Source organism: Ostrinia nubilalis (assembly GCF_963855985.1).
Source record: "Ostrinia nubilalis chromosome W unlocalized genomic scaffold, ilOstNubi1.1 SUPER_W_unloc_1, whole genome shotgun sequence".
In the NCBI taxonomy this organism is placed as follows: Eukaryota; Metazoa; Arthropoda; class Insecta; order Lepidoptera; family Crambidae; genus Ostrinia; species Ostrinia nubilalis.
This window is the reverse complement of record NW_026973566.1, coordinates 444,432-465,568: the sequence shown is the minus strand read 5'-3', so window position 1 is coordinate 465,568 and position 21,137 is coordinate 444,432. Positions and strand designations below refer to the sequence as shown.

At 45.9% G+C, this 21,137-nt stretch overlaps 2 protein-coding genes across 2 annotated transcripts; both read left to right on the top strand.

The window, feature by feature from the left end:
• The first annotated feature begins 749 nt into the window (after positions 1-749).
• On the top strand, positions 750-1,265 carry LOC135087299 (uncharacterized). The gene has a single exon (XM_063982100.1). It carries the CDS (start codon positions 750-752, stop codon positions 1,263-1,265), a length of 516 nt encoding a protein of 171 aa, XP_063838170.1.
• A 3,663-nt stretch (positions 1,266-4,928) lies between these two features.
• Positions 4,929-5,552, top strand: LOC135087298 (uncharacterized). The gene has a single exon (XM_063982099.1). The coding sequence runs from the start codon at positions 4,929-4,931 to the stop codon at positions 5,550-5,552; it is 624 nt and encodes a 207-aa protein (XP_063838169.1).
• Positions 5,553-21,137: the final 15,585 nt, after the last annotated feature.

The following is a 21,137-nucleotide window of genomic DNA, read 5'->3' as shown; positions in this document are numbered from 1 at the left end:
GTTTATTGAATGTAGATGCTATAGATACCTCAGTTTCAGTAGACGTTGATGATGAGTGGTATAATAAAGTGATACATGGTTGCACGGCTTATCCAAAGAACTACCCCAACTATCGCATTGAAAATGGGAAACTATACAGGCTTAGTAAAGGTAAATATACCCTGACACAGGAGTTTGACTGGAAAGAAGTTGTGTCCAAGTCCAAGAGGAAAGCAGTCATCGCCGAAAACCACGAACCTCCGACTTCAGCACACTTTGGTGTATTCAAAACACACCGAAGATTGAGCCTGAGGTATTATTGGCCGGGGATGTACCGCGACGTCATGGACTTCGTAAAAAATTGCACAACTTGTTCCGCGTACAAACACAAGACTACCTTGACACCTGGACTCATGGGTCAGCCTAAGCAATGTTTCAGACCGTTTCAAGCTTTGTCGATAGACTTAGTCGGACCTTTGCCTAGATCCCGATCAGGTTACATTCATCTGTTAGTGGTCACTTGCTGTTTTTCAAAATATACAATGCTATTTCCCTTAAGACGCGCGACTAGCGCAGCTGTGGCTAAGGCGTTCGAGAACTATGTTCTCCTGGCTCATGGAATTCCTGAAACCGTAATTACCGACAATGGGGTTCAATTTACGGGATCGGAGTTTCGTAGCCTGTTGAAGAAATATAACGTCCCTCGTGTACATTACGGTCCTAGATACACGCCACAGATAAACTTGGTCGAAAGGTATAACAAAACAGTAATGACTGCCGTATCTTCGTACGTGAAAGAAGATCATAGAACCTGGGATCTCAATTTGTTTAAGATTCAGTTCGCACTTAACAGTGCTGTGAACGAATCTACCGGATTTACACCGTTCTTTTTGGTTCATGGCAGAGAACCTATAATAAATGGCTCCTTTTATAAGCAAACGGACGACTGCGAGTATGAAGTTGCTATGCCAAGAGAAGACTATGCAGGGGAGTTTGGCGTCTTGAAGGAAGTGTTCGAGAAGGTACGTTCGCATTTACTGAAGGCCCACGCTACGAACACCAAGTACTACAACCTCAGAAGACGTAACGTCAAACTTTCAGAGGGTCAGGAGGTGTGGCGCAAAACGTACATTCAGAGTGACGCTGAGAAGTTCAAGGCTACCAAGCTTGCCCCAAAGTACGAGAAGTGCATTGTCAAGAAGGTACTATCTCCGCTTGTTTACGAATTAATTGCTCACAATGGCAAGCCTCTCGGTACTTGGCATATCAAGGACATCAAGGTTTAATCCTTGTCTTTTGTTTTCACCCTCAATTCGCCGAATAGTTTTTTTTGCCAGGGTTCTCAGCCGTAGGACTTGTTTCACAAGTGTTGTTTGGTATTCTACCAACAATGACGCCAAGGCTACTTTTCCCTTTTAGGGAAACCTTTAGGTTAGTTTTTTTTTGTGATCGCCCCATTTAGGGTATGCGATTTATTTTTCTTTTTTCGAGTGGACAAGTATCTGCTGTATACTTGCCTCGTGTTTTTTTCTCTGTGACTTTATAGTCCAGATTTTTGTTTCCAGGGATGACATCATGTGTTTTGAGCACTATTCCCTGTGGTTGTGTTTTGTTGCGATGACGTCCAATTATATTGTGATCAGCGACGTTTTGTTCTGCGGTTTTATAACCCAGGCATTTTTATTTTATTTTCAACCGACTTCAAAAAAGGAGGAGGTTCTCAATTCGACCCGTATGTTTTTTTTTTTTTTTTTTTTTTTTTTTTTTTTTTTTTTTTTTTTTTTTCTATGTTTGTTACGCGATAACTCCGCCAATTATGAACCGATTTGAACAAATCTTTTTTCGGCGTATAGGTAATACCTCAAGGGTGGTCCCATTTAAATTTAATAATAAAAAAAACAACCCCCAAGGGTGGAAAATTGGGGATGAACTTTTTTATACGCAATATCTCCGCCGATTATAAACCAATTTGAACGATTATTTTTTTGTTGAATAGGTATTATCAAAAGGGTGGTTTCATGCGAATTTGAAGAAAATATTTCACCCCCAAGGGTGGAAAATTGGGGATGAACTTTTTTATACGCAATATCTCCGCCGATTATGAACCAATTTTTTTTGGTCTCAGTGTACTGCCTACCTTCAGTGGTAACATCAAGGTAATAATTAGTTAACTAAAAAGCAAGAAATAAGTAAAATTTTATAAAAAAAAATAAAACCGACTCCAAAAAACCTACACTAAAACGTAGAAAAATAATTACTAATTACCTACTTATTTATTAGGACGAATTATTAATATTTATGTAGGTATACCATGATTGATACTTTTGGAGTCGGTGCAGGCAAACTTTACATGTTTCATAATCTTGGCACCGACTCCAGAAGTATCAATCATGGTATACCTACATAAATATTAATAATTCGTCCTAATAAATAAGTAGGTAATTAGTAATTATTTTTCTACGTTTTAGTGTAGGTTTTTTGGAGTCGGTTTTATTTTAGCAAATAATGTTAGTTATGGCCGAAATAGCCTAACAACGTTTTGGAAAAAGAACGAGTAGAATTGCATGTCAAGTTCTACTTTACTGGGGAAATCGAGTACCACTGGTTCACAGTTGGGACTTTATGGGGAATTTTGGATGCTCGGACAGGAGAGATTTTTTTTGGTTGGTAGAACATCAGTCCTGGTAGATGGATCCTTTTGGTTTGGTATTGCTTTTGTGAAAGTTTAGTTATAGTTAGTAAGTTAGTTTTTTTTCTCAATTAGACTTTTTGGGGGTCTTAAGGTGTAAAGATTCACTTTTTTTTTTCTCTTTTTCAGTTTGTAGTTCGCTGAGGGCAGCTCAGATTCTTTCTCCGTGCGAATGTCTAGGGGGGAGGGTATTGTAACGTTGCCGTTTGCTGTTTTTCACAAATTGATATTTCTTCTCGATATTCTGATTTTGGATACCACTAGCGACATCTATTGGCGTGATTTAGAATTAATTTGCAATAGATGGCGCTTTTTGCTCGGTCAATTCAAATATATTTTATTGAAACATTTCCTAATGTTTTTATTTTGATTATTCTATTTTTTAATAGAATATTTTCAGTGTTCTGGAAATTGTTTTCATCATGGTTTTTATTAGTGTTTGCCTTTTATCTAAGCGGCGAAACGAAACGTTTCGCGATGTCAATGCGAGTCATTGTCACTGTCAGTTGAGCTGTCAAATCACTTTGGAATTTTGGTCGATCTTGCGCAACCGCAATTTTATTATTTTCGGGGATGTAATCCCCTGTGTTTCAAATCGTGTGTTGCAGAATGCATCCACGATAATTTCTTAATATAATTTAAAATAATCACACATGAGGTAAGTTCCCGTCGGAGAATTTATTTATTTTTTCGTGATTGATAATTTTCGTATTCCAGTACGTGGTATTTCATGTGATCGTTTCTTTCAGAAATTTCCTAAACGTTATGTTGGACGAGGGTTGGGTTGCTGAAGACTGTGAGTGAAGCTCAAATTAGCGAACAGTTTTCGTAAGTATTTGTTTCCCATTGCGGGTATTTTCATAACCTGATGCCACGTTCCACTTGTGATGCTGACACTCGTATTTTTCGTTTCAGATGCGGGATTTCATATATTTCATATTTTATATTTTATAATTTAAACATAATATTTTGATGATATTTCATATATTTTGGTTTCTCTTCATTTCGTGTGAATTATTTCTCCTTTCTAAACTGCTGATCTCTTCGCATTTCCTCCTTGTCATCAAACCTCTGCCTCTGCAAGAGTGTGAACGCTTTCCTGTCGAGGAGATGCAAGAGCTCCATCTGGCACTGCGCGCTTGAGGCCGTGGAGGACGCTGCTTGTAGCCTAAAAGTGTGCGAGACCCGTTGGACCCCGGAAGAAGAGAGGAACGTTCAGGGTAACGGCTTATAACCGCATGGCTTCCAAGGTACCCACTTTTCCATCCTTCAAGTAGGAGTCTTTCCGACCTGACATCGCGCGGTTATCTTAACTAGTAGAGTCTTTTAATATTTAGGCTGAGTTTTAAGAAATTTGTAGTGGCAATAATATTCACCAAACCGAACCTAATTAACGACCCTGAATCCCTTGAGATTGGCACTATCTATTACAGTAGTTATAATATCGTAATTGTCAACTGTATTCAAGCTTACGAGACAAAATAAATTGTGTCAATTGAGAGGGAGCTGTTTTATTTACATTTTTTAATCTCATACAAGGAACGGTAACTCTTATAAATTTCTGCAAGCCGGACAACCTCTTTTCACGTGCAGACAATTCACCATCTTCTCAGTCTGCACCGGTGGCGGTTCAATTACAGTCACCAAGCCGCCAGGAAAAAATCCTTTCTTGCAAAAATGTTCATTAATGGCTCTCCGTGTCCATTTTCCGTGGCAGCGTTTATACCCGCGGTATGACAGATACACCAAGATGATGACTGCGATGACTGACAGCATAGCCAGAATAAAATTGGTGGTCGACATGTGGAACAAAAGCTGGTCAGTTGCGGCAGAATTCATGCCCCCCACAGCATTTTGGGCAATTACGACCTCTTGAGGTTGTACTTTACTGGAACCTTTTCCCATTGTTTTCCACTGATTAAACGTTCACCACGACGAAAAAAGTCAAGCGTATTGGACGCAGGTAAAGATGTGATTGGTTTCATTTTGATCACTTTTTAGGCACTTCAGTCACATTGTTCTAGATTCTAGATCACGCTCCATAAATGTAAGTCGGACTTTAGACACACGCGCGGTCAGCTCGAATGGCATGGGTCGCCATATGAGGAGTTCATAATCAAACACCCGAACTGAGTCAATCCCGTTTATTGAATGCCCGATAAAATACAATGAAGCGACTTAAATACTATAGGATAAATGAGCATACACATTAATACAAGGGTTGTTAGTACATACATCACAGATCCTGGTCTACTGAGCAATGTGGTTGAGGCCTTGTTCCCAGCAAGAGAGGAATGGGTTCCTCCAGTGTGCTTCAGCTCGCAGACGCAGTGGTAACCCACCAGCGCCCCGGGAAATAGAGCACTGGAGGGAGGAGGCCCGCAACGAGATTGTGGAAGAGTGGTCGGCCTGTCTGATGGAGCCCAGTGCGGGCCACCGGACGGTCGAGGCACTGCAGCCCTGCTTAAAGGAGTGGTTGGAGCGGCGCGGTGGCCCACTTACGTACCGGATGGTGCAGGTGTTGACCGGACATGGTTGTTTCGGGAGATACCTGCACAGAATCGGCCGTGAGAGGACCGCCGCCTGCCACCATTGTGGTGCCGGAATTGAGGACACAGCAGAGCATACTCTAGAGGTGTGCACTGCGTGGGAGCCGCACCGAGCCACGCTCCGTGCGGCCATTGAATCTGACTTATCGCTACCGGCAGTGGTCAAGGCCATAGTCGGTAGTGACACAGGATATGACGCATTTAAGGCCTATTGTGAGGCCGTCATGTTGGAGAAGGAGACGGCTGAGCGGGAGAGGGAAGAGGATCCCCTCGCAGACCCAGCTCGCCGTAGAAGGATGGGCCGAAGGCGGCGGGCTTTTGCCCGTCGACCTTGATAGTTGGTAGCTGGACATTTGCGGGCAGGCCATTTACACCTGTCTGCAATGCCAATGTTTGTACATATTCTTGTACATAGTGTTGTAAATATATCTTTTCCTTGTACAGTGTATATATTTTCCTTGTGTATATACTATGTATAAAAGATGTACATAGAAGTCTCCGTAGGTTTATGGCGGAACATCACATCCGCCACGAGTAGAAGTGGTCAAAACTGACGGGTCTGCATCGCAGACAACTGTGTTTTTCTTGTAGGGGGGCATTCGGGAAAGGCCCAGCTATACCGTTAGCCTCCTACAAACACAGCAAGCTGGAGACTGGTGGAAATTTTTAGTGGGTAGGCCCCGCCCTTCTGACGGGGAGAGCCCCACATAATTAAGAGGAGAGAGGGAGGGAGAGCCCCACTAAAACATACATATGCAGTAATGCATTTTTTACCACCTAAAAAAAAAAAAGAGGTTAGGTTGGGGTGCGATGGTGAGGGACCTCCCCGTGGTGCATCCCGGGCAACGTCCGCGTGTTCTGTCACGCGGACGGCTGACTCCTCACCGGCGCGGCAGGTTGCGTTTCACCCACCCACCGTTTCGCGGCTTCGGCCGTGTTGTGAGGAGGAGGACTCTGTAAATAGCGCAGGAGTTGTAAATAACAGTGTAAATATTAGTATGTGTGTAGATGTAAATACAGAAGGTGTAAATAATGTAAACATACAAGAGGAGAAGAGGGAAGAAACCGCGGACATGCTCGGTGTGATGGAGCTGCGCGAACCGCGGGTTGTGCTAGAACGGGTCGACATTGAGTCGGACTCTGCATCGGCGGTCTCCATGAACTCGGTTGGCTCTGACTCGGGAAACGAGCGTACTAGGACGAAGTTTTGGACCAGGAAGCGAAGTTGGGAGAGAAACTCTGCCGCTTCGGATTCGGAGAAAGACGAGAGCGCCCCACATCGAAAGCTGTCAGCGGGGAAAGCTCCTCGAGGCCAAGGCCGACCGCCAAGCTCCGGCGAGTACATCGGCAAGGCCAAGGCTCAGGCGGCCTTCAGAAAGGCAAAGCTGCAGTTAGAGCGAGAGGAACTTCAGCTTCAAGCTGAAAAAGAAATTGTGGACTTGACGGTCGAGGCTCGTTCTTCTAGAACGAACGCCGAAGCCAGGCTTGCCACAAAGCAAGCGATTGAAGAGAACGAGACGGTCGACGGTCTACTAAAACGTGTCCAGACCGGGATCGATCTCGTCCAGAAAGTGGGGAAAAAGTCGGGCCGTCTCCAAGGCCCGATGCAAGCTGCCTTAAAAGAGGCAGTTGTAATGATAAGGGCGGCCACTAACACCTTGGCTACCCGCACGGCAACGGAAGAAATTCACGACCTTCAGGCGCAGAACGATGTCCTGAGGGCGGAAATTGATGAAATGAGGAAGGAGATGGCCGAGTTAAAGGCCAGACTCCGGGTGAAAGCCCCAACGGAGGTGACCTCGAATGAGACGCCCCCTTCCTATATGGAAGATAGGGACAACCCACCACCACCCATGGCCATACCAACCTTGCGATTATACTGGCCGAATCGCGGGAGGTGTGCGCGGAATTGCGGCTGCCTAGGGCAGGTTGCACTCCACCGCGCCACACTTCTTGACTCCCTACAAGTTATTTTTCTACGTCCTTGTCCCTATGTTACAGTTCTCCCCCTTCTGGGGCCTGACATTTACAGCACGGATGACACCATCTGGTGCCGTGCAGCGCTAGCGGTCCTCCTCCTATGCCAGCCGTACGCAAATTCGCGCAGCCGGGCGAATTCGCCTCCGAAGAGACGAGATCGGAGTACCAGGCAGGTCCGGGTCTCTCAAGCACGATTCCCTGAAGCAGAGCTTGGCGTAAGTCTTCGTACAAAGGGCAGGACCACAGAACGTGGTGCCTGTCCTCTTCACGTTCCCCACATTCGCATTCCGCGGCGGTCCGGAGACGCATATCGCACAGGCGCTTGTTAAAGCACCCATGCCCCGTAAGTATCTGGGAAGTAACATAATCTGGTACGACCCAGCGCATGCCGAGTCTCCCAGCCACGTCGGGGAAGAATTGGAAGAGCTCGCGACCCTTCGTCTCCCCCTCCCATCTGGTCTGCCAAGTATCCAGCACCGACTCCAAAATTTCTCGTTTCCGTCTGCCCATCGCGTCCCTGGGCGTGTCCCTGCGGGCCACGTCCGTCATGCCAGCGCGGGAAACCTCCAAGTCCGCGGGTAATACGCCAGCAAGCACCGGGAGCGCGGCTGTGCTGACCGACCGATAAGCTTTGGTCAGTAGCACCAGTGCAGGCCGCTGCCCCCGGAGAACAGTGGTGCGCATGGACTGCACCGAGAGGCGCTCGTACCAGCATGCCGCTGCATACGCAAGGGTTGCAACAAAAGTGCCCTGGTACAAAATGCGAAGGCCTTGGTAACGAATGCCCCAGGAAGACGCCGACACACGCGACATCTTCCCGAAGCATTTGGCCGCGCGATCTACGATCCCTTGCGCATGCATCGAGAACAGGAGACTGCTGTCGATTGCCACGCCGAGCACGGTTGCGACGTTCACTGAACGGATCGACGCACCTCCGAAGCGAATGACTGGGGGTCTCTGGAGTTTTCCCCTGATCGTCATCGTGGATGACTTGGCAGGGGAAAAGCCCAGTCTGTTACGGACGCCCCAGTCGGTCACCAGACTTAGGGTCTCGGCGGCCGCTGCTTCTATGGCAGCCCTCGAGTTTGCCTCGATCAAAATGGTGACGTCGTCGGCGTAAGCCACCATGCTAACCCCCCCTGGCATTGGCAATCGCAGCAGGTCGTCCATCAGGACGTTCCACAGTGTTGGTCCGAGCACGGATCCCTGCGGACACCCCATGGTGGAGACCTTCCACAACACCCGGCTACCCGCGATCAGGCCAACCCGGCGTCCAGAGAAGTAGCTCGCCAACATATTGTAGTTATACTGCATGCTAAATAATTTGTTTTGGATTGTATCTTGATATGCTATTTGTGAAAACTATGTAAGGCATTTTTGATCTTAACCGCCTCATCTATTATTAATACATATAATATGCTGTTTGTTTTCCATAAAATAAATAAATAAATAAACATCTTGTAGATGTTAGGCGGGCATCCTCCCCTTTTCACCTTGACCATGATCATGGGCCACCAAGCATTGTCGAACGCACCAGAGATGTCAAGGAAGATCGCTTGGACATAGCGCGCCGTGGACGTCCTGCCGGTACCTATGACGGCGTCAAGCGCCGTGACCGTGGACTTACCCGGAGAGAACCTATGCTGACAGTCCGAGATGCCACTGGATATCTGCGGCGCACACCACAGCATGACACGTTCAAGTAACTTACCAAGGACGGACAGAAGCGTAATCGGACGGTACGCTTTTGGATCGGTGAGCGGCTTGTCATTGCCCTTTGGCAGGACCACGAGACGACCGTCCTTCCAGACGTCCGGGAAGACGCCTTCATCTATGCAGCGGGCATACACCAAATGGAATTCCACCGATGCAGCGGCCCAGACTTGGCGCAAAATCCTGGCGGTGACCCCGTCGAGCCCTGGTACCGTGTTAGGCAACTGCCTAATCATGATTCCCAAATACTCACGAGTAGGAGGAAGGGCGGCGGGACCCGCAGGGAGGATGGCAGCCGAGGTCCGCACCTGGTTGTGGTACGCTGTGTCCTTAGACGGATCGTCGTCCGGGCACAGCGCATGCACAAGACCGTGCATGGCTTCATCAACGCTCCCCGCGTGTCTCTCGGCGAACTTCGTGCCGTTTACCACGTTGGCGGGAGGACGGTTCCGCCCGCTGGCGACTCGGTAGGCCAGACCCCAAGGGTCTTGGTTGCCGGACTCGGCAAGCCCCCGGAAATACGCGACCTCGGTTTCCTCCTTCCTCCTCCGATACAGCGTCCGGTCGCGGTGAAACGCGTCCCTTGCCACCTCCTCCGCAAGGCCACCACGCTTCCGCGACCTCTGCCACACCCGACGTGAAGCGCCACACTTCTTGCAAAGCCGATCCAGCTCAGGGGTCCACTATTCGTAGCCTGCTTCCCGGGTCTTCCTCTTGTGACCGAGGGCTATTTGAGCAGACCGGACAATCACGTCTGTGAAGTCCCTGCTTACCTCGTTGGCAGGCTTGCGAAAGTCGATGCGACCCATGCTACAGTGAACCGTGTCCCGAAAGTAAACCCAACTGACCCCCCGATCCCGAAACCCCCGAGGCTCCTCGATTGGCTCTGTGCGCTCCAAATCTGATCTAAGGGACGGCTGGCATACCTCGAAAGTGATGAGGCGATGGTCAGATGTGCTGGCCTCCGGGTGCACTCTCCATTTGGAGATGCGTACTCCCCTCGTGGACAATGTAAGGTCTACATTGGACTCGCCGTTGGCGGTGCTGAATGTAGCAGGCTGGTCTTCGGCATTGTGCAGTAGTAGGGAGCGACCAAGGATAAAGTCCTCGACCGCATCCCTGCGATGATCTTCGACGCGGCCTCGGCCGCGGCATTGCTCCTCGGTGCAGTGCCACAGTACGGAGTGGGCGTTGCTGTCCACGCCGACAATCACAGTCTTACCACGTAGGGCCTCCATGACGGTCTCCAGGTGTTGTAGGTGCGGGTCGATGCTGTCGCCGTACTTGAAGTAGGCCGACACCAGGTAGGCGTCGACCTCCCGCACATGCACGACGAAGCAGTCGACCGTGGAGAGATGGTGGAGTGCTGCGACGGTTAGGTCCGGCCGGCAGACGAAGACGCCCGCACGGTAGGTGGGGCCGGACTGGATGATGAGCTGGGACCTCGAGTATTGTTCTTGGGTTAGAACGATGTCGAGTCCCAGCTCGCGCGCCAGCGCCGGCAGCTCCTCCGTGGCAAGCGCCGCGCCCGCCAGGTTGATCTGGCCTTGTTGAGCTTGCTGCCCGGGCCGGTAACGACCGCGACCGATTTCTTCAAAATGATGTCCATGCGGGCGTACAGTATCCGAAGAAGTAATCCGAAGAACCACGCGGTCCGGTACCCACGCGGCGGCCTCGGAGCGATCGACGGAGACGTCCGCACTCAACGACGACCGGCAATGACCGACCTATATGGAAGAGTGGGCGTCCAAAATTCTCGGCGTGGCAACCGCGCGGATCAACGCCCAAATTGAAGGGCTCGAACCGCGCCTAAACCCAGAACCGCGACTCCGTCCAGCTCTGGCATTCGAGAAGAGACGGGAGGGGGCCCCTTTACAGCCTCCTCCACTAGTTGAGCCGACAGTAAATCTGCCGGAAACCGTAAAGGACGCAGCTAAAAGCCGCAATCCTCCGGCAGCGGGAAAAGTAGTTACCGCAAAGGCGAACGAGGGCCCAAAAAGTAACACCAAAAAGGGCAAAAAGAAGAAGAGGCAAAGAGTGACCCCAGTAGAGGCCGCTCCACCGGTGTCACGGCCACTCCCACCTGCACCAGCCTCAATGAGCGAGGGCTGGAGCACTGTGGTTAAAAAGGGAAAGACCAACGGGAAAGCTGGTCAAACGCCGACTCCTAAAAACCAGCAGAAAAGGACGGCTCAGCTTAAACAGGTGAAAACACGCCCACCCAGCAGTGGTACTGTCGGTACAGCCTGGAGCTGCGGAAAAGGGCGTCACATATGAAAAAGCAATCGGTGAAGCCAAAAAACGGACCGATATCAGCGAATTGGGTATCGAAGCTGTTCGCTTCCGTAGGGCGGTCACCGGCGCCACGATAATAGAGGTCCCCGGGGCCACTAGTGACGCAAAAGCGGACTCCCTAGCTGAAAAGCTCAGGGCTATTTTCAAGGATGAGGATGTGCGGGTGTCCAGGCCCATAAAATGCTCCGAACTAAGAGTTTCGGGCCTGGACGACTCGGTCACGTCAGACGAGGTGGCGGCTGCGGTGGCGAAACTTGGAGGCTGCCCAGTCGAAGCGGTGAAAGTGGGAAACCCTCGCCGCGACTATACAGGACTATTCGCTGCCTGGGTGCGTTGCCCAGTTATGGCGGCGAAGAAAGTGGCAGAGGGCCGCCTCCTGGTCGGTTGGGTGGCCGCCAGGGTAAGGCCTCTGCCAACTAGAGAGATGAGGTGCTATCGGTGCCTTGAGGCGGGCCATGTTCAGGCTGTGTGTCCGGCAGAGGTGGATCGCAGCCGCCAATGCTTTAGGTGTGGACAAATTGGCCACGTTGCGGCGACCTGCGAGAATGAGCCTCACTGCTCACTATGCGCAACAGCGGACAAACCGGCGGGACACCGGGTGGGCAGTAAGGCCTGCAAAGCTCCTGCCACAAAGATCAGTAGGAGGGCGGCGGCAAGTGCTAAAGGCCAGCCAAAGCCATCCCATCCCACCGACGGTGGGCCCGAGGAGGTGCACATGGCTGGTAGTTAATATGGCCCATAGATTTCTTATGGTGAACGTCAACCACTGCGCCAGAGCTCAGGATCTTTTACACCAGAGCATGGCACAGTGGTCGACTCAAATCTGCATCGTGACGGAGCCGTATTTCGTCCACGAACGGGATAACTGGGCTGGTGACTCGAATGACAAAGTCGCGATTATTACTAACCCAACAGCCGACTCTCCACCATTTGGTGCAATTCGGAGAGGTCAAGGCTGCCTTCGTCGGAGAAGTGGTGATCGTGGGAGCATATTTCTCGCCAAACCGCTCCATCGCCGAATTTGAAGCGTTTTTGGCGGAAACTGGGACTTTGCTGTCTGGGTGGGGTCGTCCTCACCATGTGATAGTAGCTGGGGACCTAAATGCCAAGTCGGTGGCGTGGGGCTCCGGCATAACCAATCTACGCGGCGAGTTATTGGAGGACTGGCTGTTAGCCAATGGGCTAGTTGTGCTGAACCGGGGGACGGCCGAAACGTGTGTGCGGATGCAGGGCGGGTCGGTTGTGGACGTGACGTTCGCGAGCCCCGCCCTGGCACGCCGTGTCCAAAGTTGGGAGGTGCTGGAAGAGGTCGAGACGCTGTCGGACCACAAGTACGTGCGTTTCGACATCTTCCCCGATCGACCGGCGCCTCGTAGCTCAAGCCGTTCCCCGTTAGAGATAGGCCCACGGTGGGCACTAAAGCGCTTGGACCGTGACACACTAGTGGTCGCAGCACTGGTTGAGAGCTGGTCGCCGTGGTTGGACGATACTGAATCAAACCGCGAGGTCGAGTGGTTCCGTGAGGCCATGACGCACGTGTGCGATGCGGCGATGCCCAGAGTCAGGGCGTTGCCGGCCCGCACTGCAGTGCACTGGTGGTCCGGAACTAACTCGGCTCAGAGAGGCGTGTGTTGCGGCAAGGCGCTGCTATTCCCGGCACAGAAGAAGACGTAACCGCGATGAAACGCGGGATAGTCCGCTTTACGCGGTATACCAGGACGCAAAGAAAGCGCTGAGGGGTGCGATAGGGGCGGCCAAAAACGCCGCCTGGGAGGAGCTCCTCTCCACTCTTAACCAGGATCCGTGGGGGAGGCCGTACCGACTCGTGATGAGCAAACTACGCCCGTGGACTCCCCCGCTCACCACCACCATGGATCCTGGTCTTCTGCGCAACGTTGTGGAGACACTGTTCCCCGAAAGAACAGAACATCTGCCTCCGGTACACTTCAGCTCAGTGGGAGCTAACGCAGATGAAGCACCGGAAGTAACCGAGGGAGAGCTGGGAGCGGCCATCTTACGCCTACAGGCGAAGAAAACTGCTCCTGGCCCAGATGGCGTACCTGGGAAGGCGTGGGTGCTAGCACTCAAAAATGGAATGGAACCTCGGTTTCGGGCACTCCTTACTGCTTGCCTGAGGCGAGGCCATTTTCCTCGGCAATGGAAAATACGGGACTATTCCCACCTCTCGTTCCCACCACTGCAACTCCTGTGTAGCCAGGATCTACAGCTTGACCGCCACAAAAACCCAACCAATGAAGGTCAAGTTTGTCCCGGGGGAAAGTTAAACTGTCATTGGACCCGCAACGAAATTAATCAGAAGAACATAGGAGGAGTTCGAAATTAAGGTTCGACTTCCCTCCATTGCAAAGCGGATGACAGGTGACAAACAAAGGTTTAAAAACCTTTAAGAAAAAGATTATGCACCACGGACAATAAATTAAATTAAGGGGGCCTATCTTATGAGCAATTAGCAACTACCTGCCAATAATATTTTTCACAAAATCGCTTAAAAGCACGGAAATTTTTCCTTGTCGCGACAAGATCGGTGTAATAAATTGCGGAAACAGATGTATGTTGTATTGAATTAACCCTAGAGTGCTCGCGCTATGAGCATTTTGCCGCCCACGGCGAAAAATTTGAGTTATTTTGTACACAAAGCGTTTGTCAAGGTCAAGCGTCTTAGTAGCTGCCTCCCTGTCCTTTGCCTCCTTGTTTTATAAATTATAAGAAATTCCGAGCGCGGATGATCGCAGGAGGAGACAATTGTTGACGGCGTGTCACGTTTGGCGGCAAATTGCTCATAGCGCGACTACTCACGTAGGTAAAATTCGTGTGTCAGGTTTTTTAATGAAGTTGAAATATTATTAGTTTTTATTGCGTATGATGTTTTTTTTACATAACATTATAATGTAATAACATGTTTATTTTAAAAAGTGTTAAGGTCATAGCAAACTTATCAAGTCGGAAAGGGTTCAACATCGTATCGCCTTTAGCAAGATGTCATCGCCTTTTACGCGCTGTCAACCGCAAAACGAGGCGTTAACGTTACGGTGCGGATAAGTGTGCGTTGCAGTATGGAGTTTCAAACAAAGAATACTGACCGCCTCGAATTGATACGGGGACGATCTCTTTCCGGGTTGATAAGTGTGCTAAGTCCTTTATTTTACTAAATTTGTTTTATGTCTTTTTAGGTAAGCTTTGCGTGAATTAAATAAAATGAATAAACAAGACGCTCAAATAGTTGCGTGGCTTGAAGAGGAGTCGGATTTTGAAGAAGAGGGTGCACAGAGTTTATTAGAAAATGTGTCTGAAAGTGATGCAGAAAGTGAGCATAGCGAACATAATACAGATACTGAACAATCAGTGGCAGAGTCTGAAAATGAAGTGCCATCAACCCCTCCAGTATCTTCTGTAATAATCGACGCGCCTTTCCAGACTTCACCTCGACGTGGCCGCGAACGTGTAGTCACAGCATCTCGTACACGTAGATCCACTGTAACGCAAGAAAGTCGTAGCTCTTCCCCAATTATCGTACCCCAGGGAGAGGATACGCGATTACAAAGTCAGAGCACAACAACTCAAAGAAGCCGCAGTCGTTTTCCCATCACTGTCGCTTCCCAAAGACCATCTCGTCATCGCTCAAGGTCGCCAAATAGATCACGCACACGATCATCAAGTGACGAACCTCTGGCTCGTGTAATTGATAGACGAAGAACCACTGCAGCTGTTACAATTGAAACAAGTTTTCAGCGACGTCCTGCAAGAGTTCCCATGTATAAAGGAAAAGATGGAACTAAGTGGCTGGAACATCCTCCTTTGAGACCTAATATTCGAACAAGGCAAGAAAATATAGTGATGAATCTCCCAGGAGTGAAAGGAGAAATTGCCAAAAATGCTAAAACACCATTAGAAAGTTTTAACTTGTTCATCACTAAGCAAATGCTAGAAGACATTGTGATGTTTACGAATATACACATACGTGCAAAAAACCGGCCAAGTGCGAGTCGGACTCGCGCACCGAGGGTTCCGTACAAACCTGCAAGGTTTACAAAGTTCGTTCATTACGACAATCGAGTCATAACTATGGTATTTTTATTGCAAAATGAAATTCATAACATTACAATGGGGAAAGATGGAGGAGGAGCATAAATTTAAGACAAAGATCTCTTTATCGTTTAAGTAATCCTTTATTTTATATTAACATATATCATTTATCTATAATATAACTGAAACACTTATACTAGCCTTGCAGCAGACTTGCGAAAGTTCTTTTATTAAAGTTATTTATTTACTAAGTTTTTTAGTCACTATTTAGAAATCTGGTTCAAGGTTTGGTTTTGTTTGGTTTTCACGGGTTAAAGGCAATTAGATCTAAGTATTTGATATGAATTTCAACTTGATAGCTCTACGCGTTCATGAGGAAAAAAGTAATAAGTTTATATTTATTAAAAAAATATATATTTTGTAATGTAACTAAAAATTTAAAGTTTTCGGAATTTTCCCTTTATGTGTGCTATAAAACGTTGCTTCATGACAAATTTCAAGATTCTAGGTCGACTGGAAGTACCCTTTAGGTTTTGATTCCCTTGCGAGTACTTGCGAGTTTCAAAATATGCAGCTTAAATTGCTGTTTCTTTTGATTGCGTTGACATAGAAGTTTGATTTTGTTACAGCTTAAAGGTATTATAGACCTGAGTATTTGGTATGAATTTCAATTTAATACCTCTACGCGTTTATGAGGAAATGGGTAGTAAGTTTAAAATTATTAAAAAAATATATATTATGTGATGTAACTAAAAATTTATGGTTTCCGTAATTTTTCCTTTATCTATGCTATAAGACGTTGCTTCGTACCAAATTTCAAGATTCTGAGTTCACGGGAAGCACCCTGTAGGTTTTGATTCCCTTGCAAGTGTCGAAAATTTGCGGCATAAACGGCTGTATCTTTTGATTGCGTTGGCTTAGAAGTTTGATTTTTTCACAGCTTCAAGGGACAGTAGACCTGAGTAATTGATATAAATTTCAGCTTCATACCTCCACGCGTTCCTGAGAAAAAGGGTCTTGACAGACGGACGGACGGACAACAAAGTGATCCTATAAGGGTTCCGTTTTTTCCTTTTTGAGGTACGGAACCCTAAAAAGGATAAGTTTTCGAGGGAGCGAGATACCAAAGAAACTGACTTGATTGAGATTGAAGCTTTAGTTGGGCTGTTACTTATGGCTGGGCTGTAAAAAATGCATCACCTAAACATTCATGAAATGTGGGTTGACGATGGAACTGCGCCTGATATATTTCGAGCAACTATGTCAAAAACAAGATTTTTGTTTCTCCTAAGAAATTTACGCTTTGATGATGTGCAAACCAGGACGGAACGCGCTAAAACTGATAATATGACAGCTATGAGAGATATATTTGAAAGCTTTGTGACTAATTGTCAGACACATTACCAGATTGGAGAAAATGGTACAATTGATGAGATGTTAGAGTCATTCAGAGGACGGTGCAAGTTCCGTGTATACATGGCGAATAAATCCGCAAAATATGGCATAAAAATATATGCTCTTGTTGATTCAAAATCATTTTATACCAGCAATTTAGAAGTGTATGCGGGTAAACAACCAGAAGGACAGTTCAACGTTGATAACAGTCCAGCCGCTTTGGTAAAAAGATTGTCCAAATATATTTTGAATACTGGCCGAAATATAACAATGGATAACTACTTCACATCTATTCCTCTTGCTGATGAGCTGGTTGCTAACCACCGAACAACTATAGTAGGGACTTTGAGAAAAAACAAAAAAGAAATTCCACCTTGCTTTCTAGATACCAAAGATAGAGTAAAGCCCAGTACAATGTTCGGATTTGGTGAGAAGAAGGTTCTAATATCTTATGTACCCAACAAGAAGCAAAAGAAAGTAGTTCTACTATTATCAACTTTACATAATGATAACAAGATCGATGAAACCACAGGAACTGCTGAGAAACCAGAAATCATAACTTATTACAATGGGACTAAAGGTGGAGTTGATGTAGTCGATCAAATGAAAGAAGAATATTCAGTTGGAAGAATGACTCGCAGATGGCCAATGAGATTGTTTTTTTCAATCCTCAATATTGCCGGCATCAATAGTCAAATAATATACAAAGAAAATACTAACCACCTTTTATTACGACGACTATATTTGAAAGAAATAGCTATAGCTCTGACTAGACCACATATTATTAGAAGATCTAATGTAAATACTCTACAGAAACAGCTGAGAAACCAAATTGCCCGATTTGTGCCGCCAGAACAGCAAAATATACCCTTAGAAAGAGAAGGAAAATGCGCAGTATGTCCGTCTAAGAAAAATAGAAGGACCAAAAAAGGGTGTAATAGATGCGCAAAGTTACTGTGCAACGAACATTGTATGTTTATGTGTCAAGACTGCTATGCTGAAGTGCATATCGAAAATTATGAAAACGTTTAAATTGTGTCGATAAGTTAAATTTTCCATGAATAATGTAGGTTAAGACAAAGATGATTATAAAACTTTAAAAAAATTACCTAAGATTTTGCAAAGGCTTTTTTTGTTTAATTTCTAATTACAAAACTTTAATAAATGTTATTTTCTGAAAGTTTGTGTTTTATTCTATACCTATACAATGATTTTGATTACATTTAACAGTTATTTGCGATAAAAACAGACTTTAAGAATGGGCGGCAAAATGCTCCCTACGCGAGCACTCGCGTTTCACGGAAAGGCGCGACTACTCTAGGGTTAAGCATTATATCACGTTCATGTTTCCAAAGATCACACTCCCACAAGATATGATGGGCAGACTGCTCATGACTGACATCATCAGTGGAACACTCGCAAAAAGGAGACGGAACTAGTTTGAATTCGTGAAGTTTATGTTTAAAGTTGCCATGTCCCGTGAGGAACTGCGACGAGCAATGGTCGATTTCTAACCATCACCTAGTTAGACGTTCGCGTACATTCGGGAAGAATTTATATAAGTGACGTCCTTTGACTGACGTATCCCATCTTTTTTGCCATTCATTAAGTAAATCTTCTTCAACGACTTCTCGGGAATCAAATAATCGACTTATTTTAGAACGATCGCGGCTATTTAAGAAATCGGAGGTTATATTTTCCCTTGATGTGAAGTACATAGCCGCACGCTTTTGTACCTCTAAGTCGACCGGCAGTACACCAGCCAGGACTGGCAGAGCCTCCGTGCTCACAGTTCTGTAAGCTTTGCAAAGAAAAATCAATGCAAGGCGTTGACTTTGGAGTAGTTTCCGTCGAGCGGCTCCTATAGTAGCTCTGTCAGCCCAAACTGGTGCACCATAACAAATGGAGCTTAAATAAGTGGCCGAATATATTACTCGGAGGATTTTAAACGTTAGACCCCACGTCGAGGTTGAAATGTGACTTAAGGCATAAAAGTTCTTTTTAGCTTTTTCACCGATCTGTTTAATGTGCTCGACAAAACTAAAGTTTTTCTCTAAAATTAGTCCGAGATAGCAAACAGATTCCCGTTTTTTAACAGTTATTTCATTGAATTTAATGCGAGGCAAAACTTTAAGATTACCTTTTAATAGAAGCTGATAAGTTTTGTGAGGGGCAAACTGTAAACGATTCCTGTCTCCCCATTGAGATATTAAATTCAAGCATGTATCCGCTAGATTTTCAAGCTTTGATCTAGTGTCAGCCTCTATTAAAAGGAGACCGTCATCAGCGTACCCGGTTAACGAACAGCCTTCGGGTAATGGTAATGCTAGAAAATCATCGAAACCCAAATTCCAAAGGTAGGGCCCTAGGACCGATCCTTGGGGACAGCCGCGCGTGAGCACCTTTGATTCAGCATGATGGCCGAGTTTTAATTTAGTTGTACCGTTACAAAAGTACGAGTGCAGTAGTGAATACATATTACTATAGCATCCACGAACTTTCAGTTTTAAGAGCAGGATCGGCCACCAGGCATTGTCGAAGGCAATGGAAAATAGGGAAGTTGGTGCTCCTCCAAAAGGGAGGCCGACCTGCTGACTCTCCGTCGGCATATAGGCCGATTGTACTGTTGGACGAGGCGGCCAAACTGCTTGAGCGTGTCATCGCTATGAGTAGTATGTTATTGGGCGTTCTATCTCACATTCGGTCGGTCGCAGTCGCGACCTCACTCTGTGCGATAGATCGCCCAATAACACGATCGTAAGTAAACCATGCCTGCAGTAATGTACGATGAATATGAACCTTTTTCGAACTACATCTTTTAATCATCGGTGTGAGTATATTGTCATCAGTTCTTTGAAATCCACCGATCACGACAGTCGAGTTAAAAATTCTGTTATGAAATTTCTGAAACAAAAAGAATCACTTAAATTGGAATGCGTCTGTCCTGAAGCATCGAACAAGCCTAAGCGTCACGGGAAATTATTGCCAAATACTATACGTAGTATCGTGTGCGGTCCATCGAACTGTGGGAAGACCAATTTAGTTATCAGTTTATTGTTACATAAGGATGGACCACGTTTTCGTAACCTGTATGTGTACTCTAAGTCTTTATACCAACCTAAGTACGTATTTTTAGAAAAAGTATTGGACAAGGTTGCAGGTACATCTTATAACAAGTATAATCATAATAGTGAAATTTTGAGGCCCCACGAAGCATTGCCTGACTCAATTATCATATTTGACGATGTTGCTTGTGAAAATCAAAACAATATACGCGATTATTTCGCCATGGGTCGGCATAAAAACATTGATTGTTTTTATATGAATCAAACTTATACTAAAATACCTAAACAACTGGTAAGAGATAATGCTAATCTTATTATATTGTTTAAGCAAGATGATGTAAATCTAAGACACGTTTACGATGAACATGTTGGGTCTGACATGTCATGGTCGCAGTTTCGTGAAATGTGCTCAACTGTATGGAGTAAACCTTACAGTTATGTGGTCATCAATAAGGATTGTGAACGAAACAAAGGCTGTTATCGAATGAAGTTTGATACATTCATAGTAATGGACTAAACTTTTTATAAGTATAGATGTTAAATTAGCAAACACTCAGTTTAATTAGAGAAGTCAAACAGAGCAGGAATCTTAATAATGGAACGAAATTTAAAGGAACAAATAGTAAAATCTGCTGCAGCTGTAAAAAGAAAAGTAGAAATGATTAAAGATGTAAAAAATTCAAATGATATGGCTTTGGACACAATATTTAAACCTATCATTAACCCGCTGAAACTATTAACAAACCAAACTGATGAAAAACGTCTTATAAATGAAGGATTGGAGCAAAATTCAGAAGCTAAAAGAGCTAAATACAGTGAAAGTGAAGCATCAAATACTTCTACTGAAGATTATGAAGATCGTGACAATGATGAAGACGATTTAGATAATATAGATGTTTGCAAAACATCTAACAAAACCCTTACTACATCGCCCTCGGTGGATTACGATGTCCATGAAAACTCATTTAAATCTCTTCAATCGTCACCGAGTATCAATAACGAATCTTTATCATGGTCGGTGTCATCTGAAGTGATGAGTGATGTACCTTATGGTATTAGAAATGTAAAGGGAAAGCTGATGCTCGGCAATACGCGTGTTCATGATGATGATCGCATTTTGAAAATTGGAAACCGTAGCCTAAAAAAAACTCCTGGCTTAAAAGAATTATTGTACAAAAAAACTCCAGATTTAAAAATGATTACAAATGAGGACTTACAAAATTATAAATTAGTACTTATAGATACCAATGCACACAAACGAAACTGTGATGCATCAAAACCAATAAACAGTAACAAAGGATTTAAATATATGAACGTGATCAAACCTTTGTTTAAGTTCTCTAGAAGTCACACAAGTAGTGTAGAAAGTCTCCCACGAGGTGAAGGTGTCGATATTTTGAAAGAAGTTAAGAAGGATACTGATTTGGT